The sequence below is a fragment of the Sciurus vulgaris genome, assembly GCF_902686455.1.
Source record: "Sciurus vulgaris genome assembly, chromosome: 9".
Classification (NCBI taxonomy): Eukaryota; Metazoa; Chordata; class Mammalia; order Rodentia; family Sciuridae; genus Sciurus; species Sciurus vulgaris.
This window is the reverse complement of record NC_136469.1, coordinates 72,174,726-72,187,949: the sequence shown is the minus strand read 5'-3', so window position 1 is coordinate 72,187,949 and position 13,224 is coordinate 72,174,726. Positions and strand designations below refer to the sequence as shown.

The following is a 13,224-nucleotide window of genomic DNA, read 5'->3' as shown; positions in this document are numbered from 1 at the left end:
GTTGCCATTTTAGATAGTACCAATTAATTGATCAGACTGATAGAAATCAATTGGGTCGATGCCTTTTTTATCCTGAAGATAATGTATTTGTAGAAGTGTCTCTTGCTTTTAATAACTAATAACTTCTTTGTAAAACATGATTGTTCTTAATAAGTGCAGAAGCCAGACAATTGTGGGAATCTAGGAGGTAAGACTTGTTCATTATTTTAGTGCATGCTTACTGTGGTAGGAAAGTCTAAGAAAACCAACTCTTGGTTATGCCAACCTGACTTGAACTTAATGATCTTTCTGATCCTTGTGTCCTATTGCATAAAATGAGGGATTTGGTCTCCATTCTTTTCCTTGTCACAGAACTCTGAAGCCCTTGGAGTCTCCTGATTCATAGGAGTGTCTTTTATAATTCATAACAAGGCTAGTCTCAGAGTCTCTGCATACAAGACTCTATCGCTTAGCTATACCCCAACACCAAAGAGGCCATTTTTATTACACCTGAATTTATGCTAGTGAGGTGACTGAGGGTGGTAATCCTTGATAGCTTCAGGTTGGGCTGATCTGAAGAAAGTGTTATAGGGTTGGAATTTTAGCCTTACCCATTCACCTCTGGGAAGGGAATTTAAACTCTTTAAAACCTCTTGAACAGTAAGATTTGATGAACTTCTCGTTTGGTGAATGCATCTATGCGCACGGAAGGGCACCTCCCAATTCTACAGGGACAGAAGCTTTCTTACTGAGGACCCTTTCGAACTTCACTCTGCATTTTTCCTCCTGTCTATCCATTGGTGTCCTGTTTAGTACCTTTGCATTCCAGTTCTATGAGTAATTCTAGCAAATTCACCCAACCTGAAGAGGGGATCCTAGGAACCATGATGTATATCTAGTAATCAGAAGTATGTGGGTCAACCTACTATTGGGAGTTTTGTCTGAATTGGGGGCCACTCTGGTAGGACTGAGCCCTTAACCTGAGGCATCTGAAGCTGTACTCTAAGTAGAACTTAAGTAACTGGATATCCCTCTGGGTCCATTGGAGATTTGCTTAGTGTGTGTCACAGATACTCTCTGTGTTGTGGGAGTTCAGCGGCAGTGAAACAGTTTATGTGTGGTATCTGTCTAATATACCCCATATAAAATTACTCAAGTAAAACATAAGTGTGCTTCAGAAACTAAAAGGCAGTAGGCCACTTTTAGTTGAAATGTAGTGATATCGTTTCAGTTGTACCTAGACCTAATGGTAATATTTCACTCATGCCAAACTGCTTACCAATCTCCATCCTCAAATCTAAGCTACAAATAAAAAGCATCTGACACGTGCAGTGTCCATTAATAGCCAGGGATAAGCCATCACCTTGGGCCTGTAGACCTGGTGCAGTTTCTTCTGAATAGTCTTAGTTTTGCTAGTTGGCCATTTCTCTGGGGTTTAGAGATCAGTCACTGTGTTTGACTTCACACATAGATAGAGATCTGCCTTCTCCCAGGAAGACATGCTCCATGTGCCTCACAGAATGCCCCTTGGGAAGTGGAGGCTCCCTCAGTAACTGTCTTCAGAAATCATCAGTAACTGATCCATAGCAAGAGATAATTCAAGTGCCTTGAATTTTCCAGCAAAAAGCAATTGCCACCCTTTCTCCCATTCCTTCCACCTAAGAGGGAAGAGGTACAAGCACTTCTGAACAGTTTACAAAGCCACAAGCTTCCTGCTCCAACTCCTCTCTGTGTGCCAGAGACCTCTCCACACGCCTGATTTCTGGAAGGATCTCATGACTTATGTCATTTGAATATCTGTTAATCATAAATATGCCAGATTAGCAGGAAGAGAGGTTTTTGATATGTCCTACTTCACAAAAGAATGCTTTAGAGAATAAAGCTTTGACTGACTGAACAGATTTTCATAAGGAAAACTTCAGGAACAATGATGGTAGGTTAAGTCCAACACTATGCTTCTATTAGAAACATTGAAAAATGCTGCTTGTTTTATTTTTCATTTAATCACATCCCCAGACCTTTTTTTTTATTTTTATTTTAAAACAGGATCTCACTCAATTGCTCAGAGCTTTGCTAATTTGCTGAGATTATTTAATTTTGAAATAATTGTTGACTTCATGAAAAGTTCAAAAGTGAAGAATCTGAATAACATCCTGCATCCCTGCTGACCACATTAGGCTGCTCACACACATAAAAGGGAAGTGATGGGAAAAGGAAAAATTGAATTTTATGCACTTTAGTCAAACTGAAGATAAGGAGCTTAGTTGCTTTTCTGCTGGTGCCACAAGAAGGGCTACAATTCATAGAAAAATAAGGCAAGTGATATATATATATATATATATATATATATATATATATATATATATATATATATATATGTAGGTAGAGCCAGGCTATGCCTAACCAGTGAATGCCAGTCTTCATCTCCTTGGCATCTGTCTTCAGCCTGTGGGAGTTTTTATTCTCATATCAAATTCAGGAGCTCTTTTTTTCAGAAGGACTGGATTTTAGATCCAGTGCTGTAAAGCTTCTGGTAAACTCTAACAAGCACTCAGCTTGACCTTAGCCTGTTCCTCTTGTTTTCCCGGTGGATCTCATGATTCTAAAATTTTCTAATCACTCCTCTCTGCTGTTGGTCATCTTGTCAGAGTGCCAGTTTGGTGAGGCCAGCCTTGTGAAAGGAGAAGAGAAGGGGTGATGATGATGAACAACAGGAGATGTGAGTGGTGGAAACATGGGGCCTAGGGGACAATTCTCTAAACCATGCTGACTCCCACGTGCTTTCTTTTAAAAAGCAATTTACCTGCAGCTCTGTCTGGCCTAAGATTCCTCAGTAAACAACCTGTCATCTGCAGGAGAAATGGAAGGGCAAAAGGCTCCTTCCTGCTAAGAAGAACACAAGTTCTATGAAGAAGGACTTTTGTGACCTTCATGCAGGCCAGATTCCAAGACTCAATGAAACAGAATAATGGAATATTACTCGGTCATAAAGAAGAAAGAAATGATGGCACTTGCAGGTAAATGGATGAAGCTGGAGACTATCAAGCTGAGTGAAACAAACCAGTTCCCCAAAACCAAAGGCTGATTGATCTCTCTATTATGTGGATGCTAATCCACAACGAGGGATAGCGAGGAGGGGAGGAATAGAAATCCATTGGATTAGACAAAGGGGAATGAAGGGAAGGAAGTGGGGAGGGGAATAGGAAGGACAGTAGAGTGAATTGGACAGAACTTTCCTAGCCTCTTATTTGGATACAGGACCAGAGTAACTCCACATCATGTACAGTCATAAGAATAGGCTCCTTATTGGAATAAGTTATGCTCCGTGGATGTATAATATGCCAAAATACATTCTACGTCATGTATACCTAGAAAGAACAAATAAAATATAAAAGGAAAATGTGGCCTTAAATGACAGTTCTTTTTAAAAAATGAGCAGAATAATTAAAAGCAAAGCATGCTACCAATAAAATCTGTTAAGAACAATCTAATTAAACTGGTCAGCATGAGCCAATGTGACCCAGTAATGCTTTGAAATTTTAACATATTCTTATAATATTAAAATCTCCCCTCATGGAGAAAGATCATGTGCAGTGGTGACTTGAAAGTCTAAGGCAATCATCCTATCAGTGAGAATCAAGAGGTGAACCTGGCGTGACCCTCTAGAAACTTCCCTGGAATCCCCAGTGAACTAAAGGTCAGGAGGGCTGCACTCTCCCTCTCTTCCTTGAGAGGATCCATTGTCTCCCTCGACAGTATTCCTTTCCTTTCCCTGTCCCTTCTAATAAACTCATACTTGAGTTACTCTGAGCAACTCATCTGAAATCTTTCCAGCATGATCACAAAGAACCAGTGACCAAAGACATCTAGGGTGGTTTTGGCTCCACAGATGGCCTTGATCTCTCACAGTGACTTTCCCTGGGGTTTTCATGAAAGGAATGAAAAGAGGTGAGATTTGAGTTTGTTGAAGATCTTGCCTACTCCCAGCAAAGACATGGATATTCCTCTTTTGTATTAAACTGTCTTCCTTCTTCATTATTTGTTTCCTATATCTGTAATTTCTCAAAACAAAATTATGTTGGAGTTGACCTTCTCGACTGATTGAAAGGTGCATAACAACCAAAATATAAAATCCGGAATTGTAGATTTGAAAGATTTCCATGTGCTCGACTGCTTGACTAAGCTTGTGTTTGTAATAACAATGTTATAAACTCAAAAAAAAAAAAAAAGTGGCACAGGATGATCATGTAGGCTATCCCTAAACTAAATTTGTGTCCAACTATGTTTTCAAGTACTATGCCAGGCAAGTCTAAAGCTCACCTGTCTTTTCCCTCCTTGTGAGTTTTGGGTAGCTTACATACTCTTTATTTATTAGGAAATTATTTGGTATCTAATTTGAGTGCAAGGATTCCAAGTTGTCTTTCCTCCCATTATGGGTTCTGAGGTTGTTCTCATCAGAGATGTGAGCTGATCATTAGAAAGGAATCTACTCACTGAAGCACAGTTTAAAACAGACTTGATTTAAATGTATTTTCAAGGGTTTACAATCACATTTATATAGACTATCAACTTACTATTGTTCTCCCCTCTACAGAAAGGCAGAGTAGCTCAAGATGTGTTCCAGTAATGACCAGGATTTTATCCCAGTTTTACAAAGAAATTCCACTGACCTCCCTGAGATGACCTCCAGTGACCTGGAGACATTTCCTGAAGGGGCTGTGTTAAGTTTTCATAACATCTGCTATCAGGGAAAGTGAAGACTGGCTTTCTATTTGGTCAGAAAACAGTTGAGGAAAATTACTATCAAATATCAAGTGTGTATATGAACTTTTCAAACGACCACTTTACTGACCTATCATAGTCTTCACAGGCTTTGCCTATTACCAATGTTACTGTGAGCATTTGTGTTTAAGTCTTTACACTGGTAAATAGACACATGCTTTCATTCCTTTTGACTAAACAAGGACTAAAATGATTCCATCAGCAAAACTGACTCCTGAAATGCTGGCAAGATTTTTTGTAGAAGGTAATGTGATTTGAGCACATGCATGTTGAATAGATTTACAAGCGTACTGTGGGAGTTTATACCTTGCTCTTCCCCTTTATCCCTCCTTCTCTTCATTTCTCTCATTCTTCCTTTTTCCCTCCTTTCCTCCTTCCTTATTCTTCCTTTCTTTATTTGGTGAGGATTACAGATCAAACCCAGGGCCTTGTGCACACTGGGCCATCATTCTACCACTCAGCCACACTCCCAATTCATCTTGCTTACCTTTTCCACCTGGTAGACTACTGACTCAATATACTAAGGGTCTTCCCTTACTCAAGACTTGACATTGAGTCTATGGCTCAGTGGTGTGCATCTCAGAAAAGGAGAAGGCCATTGTTTTGTGCTTTATTAGGCTTATAAAATGTAGTAAGTCTTTAAGTTCTTTTACTTTTTTTTTCCTGTTTAAAAGACAATATGGATTGGTTTTCATGCTTATTCATGTTTCTGGTTTAGATGTTCATGAGAAGGTCATCATTTTTCTGGCTAGAGGGTTTGCAAACTTTGTCCTTCTTCAAATAGTCTCTGGTTTGTGAAGGGTTGCTCTCATTAACTTATTTTTGATTTGTTTGATAGCACTATCCTTATTTAAAGTGGTGACAACATTTCAAAAAAGGTTATGAGAATCTTGATTTTTCCTTTGAATTTTTGCTTTTCTGTTCATTGTATAAGAATATAGAACAAAAATTGACCATGAAAATCCAAGAATTTTCCCTACCTTCTAAGAATTCTGTTTTGCTTAGTTTTTCTCCATACCCAGCATTTGTGCTTTCTCTCACCAATGCTAAAAATTATGGAAAAAGGGCTGGGGTTTTAGCTCCATGGTAGAGTGCTTGCCTTGCATGTGGGAGCTATTGGTTCAATTCTCGGCATTACATATAAGTAAATAAAAAGTAAAGAGCCATCAACTAAAAACATAACAAAAAAAGATAATGAAAAAAATCATTCTTTCCAGCAGATGTGTGGATACCTATAATTGTGAGAAAAATTCTTTATCCTATTTGAGAGATTTTTCTGATTAACAATTTATTTTTAAATAATTTCAAACATAAACCTGTATGTGCATATCCCTTTCATCAGATTACCTAACTGTCCACACTGCATTGCATTTGCTATATCACTGTCTCCTTTTGTGTCCTTTGTTTTTACTGGTTTTTGTGAATCGTTTGAGTGCAGACTGTCCACATGATACACCTTTATCCCTAGCTCCTTTAGTATTACTTTCTAGAACAATGGTCCCTGTCCTGTATAATCACTCAATTGTATTCTGGAAGCAATCAAGGAAATGATGTATTCTCAGAATGAAGGCCGGAGAGGTCCTGAGGACCAGCCTTCACTGTACTGCTCACATAGGTGACTGACCACCACATCATGTCTCTTCAGTCTTGTCCAACCTGGTACTTTCTAGTCCCATCACATCCAGGTGATGTTAAAACTGATAACCTGGTTATGTTTCTGTCTGCCAAACTTCACCATCATGTCACCATTTTCTTCTTTGTACTTGATTAGTATGTATGGAGACACACTGATATCAGAATCTTGTTCTTCAGTAAACTTCATCTTCATTCCCCTTTGATGACACCTGTCTGAATAAGCAAACTTTATGATTGTTAGGGGCAGTTGTGGCTCACGATAGCTCCCAGAAAAAACGCTCCTCAGACATGAGATCTCACGCAAGAGACTTTATTTATGCGGATGATCAGCATCCGCTCAGGGCGAAAAGAAGGGGCAAAAGAGAAAGATGGCCCATGGCTTCTCCCAGATATTGGAATCTCACAGGCTGGAAGGAACCAATAGTGGAGGAGAATTCTTGCAAGCTGACTGATAAACCAATAGCATGTTAGGATGTAACATAGGAAGCAGGAAAATGGCAGCAGAGTAAGCCGGAAATTCCTGTAATGGGAGAGGCGGGTGGAGTGCAGATTGCCAAGTGGTTGAGAGGTGGGCAAAATGGCTGTACCTGGTGGGCGGGAGAGCGGCTTTATACATTATAATGATAATTGATAATGGGTGATTTTTGTTTTCATCATCTCAAAATTTGCATTCTAATAATAGGAAAAATCTTCATTCATCATTTCTCCTTTCAGTTACTGTATAGATTCATGGATTCTATTTTTTAATTTTCTTTACTGGGTATTGAACTCAGAGTTACTAAGCCATTAAGCTACATCCCCAGTCCTTTTTTATATTTCAATTTGAGACAGGATCTTGCTAAATTTCCCAAGCTGGCCTTGAACTTACAATCCTCCTGCCTCAACCTAATGAGTCATTGGGATTATAGGAATGCACCACCGTGTCTAGCATGGATTAGTATTCTATACAATAACACTCAATTGTAATGTGTCATTATTATTGTTTATTTTCATACTCCTATTGTTTCTGATTTCAAGATGGATTCCTTCATCATATTTTGACTTATCCCTCCATTCTTAACTGCTTAGCATAGCAAGAAGTTCTAAACTTATTGTGTACTTGTGTTGAGAACAGGGTGATATCTGTGCAGCTAGCTGTCTTAATTACCAGGATGCAGGCAGTTGGGACTGCTCCCTCAAAAGCCAATACAGCGCAAACAGGACTGTTGGGCCCCCGTGCTTATCGAGGTTGTTAAGAAATATTTGCCTGAGAAATGTGCAGCTGCCTAGAAACCTTATCTATCAAGGACAGGGGGGCCTAACGGCAACTCATCTCCTGCACAGTTCACCCCTTCCCTCCTCCCTTCTTCCTCTAGGGCCGTTCAGTTCTGGTGGGACCCAATGAGAATCAAATAGATTGGCAGGACCCAACCAGAGGACTAATGTTTAGCTGTTCAAATGTTAACCAATTAAAAAGAACACTGTAAAACTGTTTGCCTTTCCTTATAAAAGCCTGCTGAACAAAGGCTCAGGGCCTCTTAGCGTCACTGGTTACCAAGTGCGCGGAGGACCAGGCTCGAGCTTGCCAATAAATGACTCTTTGTTGCTTGCATTGATCGTGGTCTCTGGTGGTCTTTGTGGGGTCTCGAGCCGCTGGGCACAACACTTGCCCTCCCAGAACTGGAATCATCCAATCTTCATTTTTGTGGAGGATGGTATTGACCAAACAAGATATCAGTGATTTGAAAACTCGCTGCTATTTGAGTACTCATCACTCCTAAGCCTTCTCAATGGACAGGTCTAGAGAATATGTATTTGCAGGTACCTACACACAATGAATCTGTATATGGCAATTGGTAGTATGGCTATTTTGACAATACTAATTCTGCCTATCCAAGAGCATGGGATGTCTTTCCATTTTCTAAGTCCTTCAATTTCTTTCTTCAACATTCTACAGTTATCATTCTAGAGGTCTTTCACCTCCTTGGTTAGATTAATTCCCAAGCACTTTATTTTACTTTTGAGGTTATTGTGAATGGAATAGTTTTCCTAAAGGGATATTGGTTTAAAGAATAATTGATAGGAATTTAGAGGGACCTGAGCCATCTTTCTTACAAGTTTTGAGTAGTAATAATGAAGCCAGGACAGGTAGTTAGTGTAGAAATAGGGGATTGGGTCAAATGGAGGAAATGAAGCTATGAAGCCATCTGCCTCTGGAAGTTGGAGACTGCCCCTGGAAGAATGGAATGTCAAGGATCTCCAGAGCCCATCGATTACCAAATTTACCTGCCTTTATCAAGGACTGCAAGCAAGGAGCTGCTAATTAATGCCCCCTGGGCCCTTACCTGCCTGAATCACCTTGGCCCTCCCCCTGCCCAAGGCTTTTCACTTAATGCAAAACCAGGCCTAGTCTCTTAGGCAGGAAGGAGAGACAAGGGGGAGAGAACTGGAGAACAAAAGAGAATTTAACCTATAAAAGATGGAGGGTGCGCTCACTTCTTGGGACTTTTAGAACATCAGTTATGGCCCCCTTCTTCCTGCCCTGAGAAGGCTGTATTATTACCTTTAAATAAAACCTGCTTAATATGCTTGCCTTGGTGTGCTTCTCTAGTGTTCAGTCTTCAACATTAGAAGGAGCAGAATTCCTCACTCGTGAACAGCGGTATCAATAACATCTATTGTAGACAAGAATTTTATTAAACAATGTCTTTTTCTCTCTCATTCGGTTCTTGTTTTCTGTCTGCATTTTCTTCAGTCTTCCTTGAGTGTATTCAGTGCAAACCTAAATAAATAGTACTACATTTAAAATGGAACAATAAATCACTATGCTTTTTTGTTTACAGTGGAATCATGAAACCTGGTCTCAATGCCATTCTGGCACACAAAAATCGAGGGAAATCTTTGTGAGTATAATAGAAAGTATAGTCAACCATTTCTGTGCAGCTGTAGTATGACTTTTTTTTCCCCAGCTAGGGTTTATTTGGTGCTGGCTGGCACTGTTACATGAGCACTACTGCCACTCCTGGGCTCATCCCAGGCCTAGCTTGGGCACTACAGGGTCACGGCTCCTACCAGGGAGAGGAATGTCTAGGTGGAGGGGCCAGTCCTCCCCAGCTGGAGCAGGCTGGGCTTGCGAGGCCACTGGGGGCAGGAAGGAAGGTGGGATGCCCGCCCCAGGAGCCTCGGTAGGATCCCAGAGCACAGGTGCTCTGCCAGCTTGGGTGGGGGCAGGGGAGGTGCCCAGGGCAGGGGCCGCTTTCACTTCAAACCGCAGGGGAAATACATTCTTGTTGAGAAGTATTTTGAAAAGACAGCGCGGTGTACGAAGGTTTCTAGAAAAGGGGGGTCCTCGAGGAGAAGGGGGTGGTGGCAGCCTGCACAGGCACGGAGGTAGTCAGTCTCGGCCCACCGTGCACCAGGCGGCTGGAACTGAGATCCGGGAGAGGTCCTGAGGCTGGCTCAGCGCGTCCACCTTAACATGCCGGAATGCCTTGCACATGGGGCTCTACAGGTGCCTCTTCCACTCCTCTTCTGTCTCCCAGACTCATAGATGATGAAGGTGAAGCCGTCCAACAACCTCACAGAGGTGATGTGGAAGCAGCTCCCTACTCCAGAGGTGCCCCGCAAGTACTGTCGCAGGGAGTCCAGGAACTTGCTCAGCTGCTCAGGGCCCACGGGCCATCTCCTGCTGAATGAGCTGCAGGTGCATGTTGGTGCCTTCTTCATCCGACAGGCGCTGCTGCAGGTCAAACCAGAGCGTCTTGTTCTCCAGCCTCCCAAGCAGGTCTGCCAGCCGGCTGATCTGGGCTTCTAGACTCTCCTTCTTTGGGTCCGGTCCCTGGTGGTAGATGGCAGGCTCTTCCCTGTCTCCGTGGCCATGAGCTTGTGGTTGGGGGCTTGGAGAGGAGAGGGGCTTCCATACCAGGTGCCTGTGCCACTGTGGCCAGGTTTGCTGTGCTCTGTCGGATCTGGCTGGTCTGCTCTTCCATGGCCTCCACTGCACTCTCCACAGAGCTGAGCAGCGACTGGATCTGATGGGCCGTCTCCTACAGGAGGAAGCGGGTCACAAACTGGTCTACGTTGCTCCTGCCCTCATACACCTTCTTGGTGTAGCCCATGGTCTTTAGCACAGAGTGATTCAATGTCTCAAGGGAGGCCAAGACGCCTCATAGTCTCCCATGTGGTCCACAAGTAATTGCACAGCTCCTTGGTGTCCACGTGGTTGGTGCTGTCATAGTCGATGGTGTGGAAAAGGCCCTCCAGCTCCTCCTCGTCGAGGACGCCATCTGCAAAGAAGAGCTGAAATTCCTCCAAGGACAACTTCCAGTCATGATTTTTGTCTGCACATGGGAAAATGTCCAGGATGATGGCGGTGCCCCAGCGCGGCGCATCGGGGCCAGGGCCCATGGCGGGGGAGTCGGGGGCCAGCGGTGCCCGGGACTCACCCATCCTGGTGCCCACCTAGCACAGCAGCCCGCCCAGCGCCCCCGGGAGCAGCCTGTGCGCACTAGCCTTGCACAGGCGCGCCGCCTGCTCGCACATCGCGCCGCCTGTAGTGTGATTTTAAAAATGATTATTTTAAGCTTTACGAGGACATGATAAAGCAATTAACACAGACTTATGGGCCATATTAGAAGCCAGTGAGGAAGGGGGGAAAGGTAATAATGACAAAAATGGGAAGATGGAGCTAAAGGAATACTTGAAGACAAGAGTCTTAGGTAGGTAAAGGAGCACATTGCCTGAGCTGAGTCCACCAAGGTCAACCAGCCAGAAGCTCATTTGGGATGTGTGTACTGGATCAGCCAATGTGGCTTTGCCACATACTTTTGGGTTTTCTTGTAACAGCAACAAAAAAAAAAGATGGTGAGAATTTAAACATGTATATGCACATATAAATAAATTTAGTTAAACCTTGGAGTTCTTGAATAGTTAATTTTCTAACTTTAGCAGAATATGAGAGATATGGCCTGTATTAGAGGAAAGAAAACAATAACATGTATGTCCTTTTATAGTTTGCTAAATATCTTAGCTGCCAGGAAAGATCCAGCTGGACTATCTGGAGATGTTTTGATCAATGGAACCCCTTTATCTAACAATTTTAAGTGTATTTCGGGTTATGTGGTTCAGGTAAGAATTCGTGGACTTGCCTTTTATGTTTCATCTCTCTCCATATAGGCAGGCTCCTTAACTTATGGTTTATTGTGCGTCCAGTTGTTTATGTGACATGCTCACATTACCAGCTTTCATTCCATCAGCTTTTGATAATCTTCCATCATGGAGTTAAATGGAAAGCCAGAGAGGATTTGGAATATGACCATGTAGGACAGTGGTACCAATTCTGTATCATTTCCAAAGGGTCTCTTACTCTCCTTTTGACCCTTCTGGCACCTTTGTCCTTCCCCTCGAAGATGTGTTTGTCAAATCCTTGACCAAAGCAACCTGGATGTGTCTAGTTGTAGTCAGCATGATTACCTGGGCTCAAACTTGGTGTTCAGACAGGATGAAAATGACTCCCTTGGTCTCTGCAGCTGTCTTATGTGGGTCACTGCAATTGGTAGAGTTGAAAGTTCACTGTTAGCTAAAACTTTACCTTGGGTGTGTCATCTGTATAGATTACGGATTAAGTTACATCCACTGAGGTGATGGTCTTCGAAAAGACTCAGCGTGTCTCATTAAAATTCCATTTGCCTTTAGGATGATGTCGTGATGGGCACCCTGACAGTAAGAGAAAACTTACAGTTCTCAGCAGCTCTTCATCTTCCAACATCTATGACAAATCATGAAAAGAATGAAAGGATCAACAAGATCATGGAAGATTTAGATCTGGAAAAAGTGGCAGATTCCAAGATAATGTGAAAAAACCTGATGGTATCGTAACTATGAAAGAGGACATCACCGTGTGGACAATGTGACCTTAATGAGAAGTTTCCTAAATATGTGTGGTCAACTGCTTTCTGTAATGGTGAGAACAATTACATAGTATGAAAGTGGAAATTAAGTGGGAAATAACCTTAAAGATTGTTGAATCCTGGGAATGGAGTGTGGCCTAGTGTGGGGAGTACTCCTCACGTGGCCTTTGCCACCCTCGTTGTTCAAGCCATGGCTCACTGGATGTCCTTGAACTAACTCTTCTTCTTCCTGGTTCTCTTCCTGATTTTAGCTGCTCTTTTCTTTCTCTTCCTTCTGGGACCTTTGTTCCATGACTTTTTGCAGGTATATTTCTGGAATTGATAAATGACAAGAATCCAAAGATTATTGTTTTGTATATTTAACTTCCTTATAATTTGACTTTCAAAATTGTATTTGGCCAAATGAGAATTTACTGTTATTTTGTGTAATCACCAAGTTTTTTTGTAGCCTTTCTTTGTCAGTTTTTCCTCTCATCTGCCACCTCACTCTCTCCCTTCTTTCCATTCTTTTGCCAATATTTATTTCCAGACCTATAGTCCAGGCTCCTTTAGTTTGAGAGGTACAGTTGTGAACAAGAGTGACAAAGAGTGAGGCAATTAATGCTTTCTTAGCGTTCAGGGAGAGAAATTGAGTGGAATGAGTCAACTTAATTCAACAGTTGAACAATCAGTAGGCAGGGATTTCTGAGCAGACATTTGAAGCTGTGTGTAATAATGAGGTATTTAGAATGCATGTAGTTCATCCCCCTGTGATCTCCCCTCCTTAGAAGCAATGAAAGATGGGGTTCTACTGGCTGATTCTTCCTTTTGTATTTGTGAATAGTTGTGCATGTGATATATATTTGCTATGGAAGATATGCCACCATTTACCATTTTTGTTTGTTTGTTTAATGAGTGATTAGGTTGTCTTTGCTTTATCTGTGTTTATTGGCTTGATTTT

The 13,224-nt window shown here is 42.0% G+C and overlaps 2 protein-coding genes and 1 pseudogene across 3 annotated transcripts in view; 2 read left to right on the top strand and 1 right to left on the bottom strand.

The window, feature by feature from the left end:
- LOC306669808 (broad substrate specificity ATP-binding cassette transporter ABCG2-like) overlaps positions 1-13,224 on the top strand; it is a gene marked incomplete at its 5' end in the record, with an annotated part of 288,437 nt that overhangs the window by 214,767 nt on the left and 60,446 nt on the right. The window lies entirely within an intron of this gene.
- LOC306669381 (broad substrate specificity ATP-binding cassette transporter ABCG2-like) lies at positions 2,925-12,260 on the top strand. Its single transcript, XM_079153356.1, has 3 exons — positions 2,925-2,996; positions 11,388-11,502; positions 12,070-12,260. The coding sequence occupies exons 1-3, from the start codon at positions 2,935-2,937 to the stop codon at positions 12,229-12,231; spliced, it is 339 nt and encodes a 112-aa protein (XP_079009482.1). The 5' UTR covers positions 2,925-2,934; the 3' UTR covers positions 12,232-12,260.
- LOC306669357 (N-terminal EF-hand calcium-binding protein 2-like) lies at positions 9,770-10,917 on the bottom strand (annotated as a pseudogene). The gene has a single exon. The product of its transcript is annotated as an N-terminal EF-hand calcium-binding protein 2-like (transcript).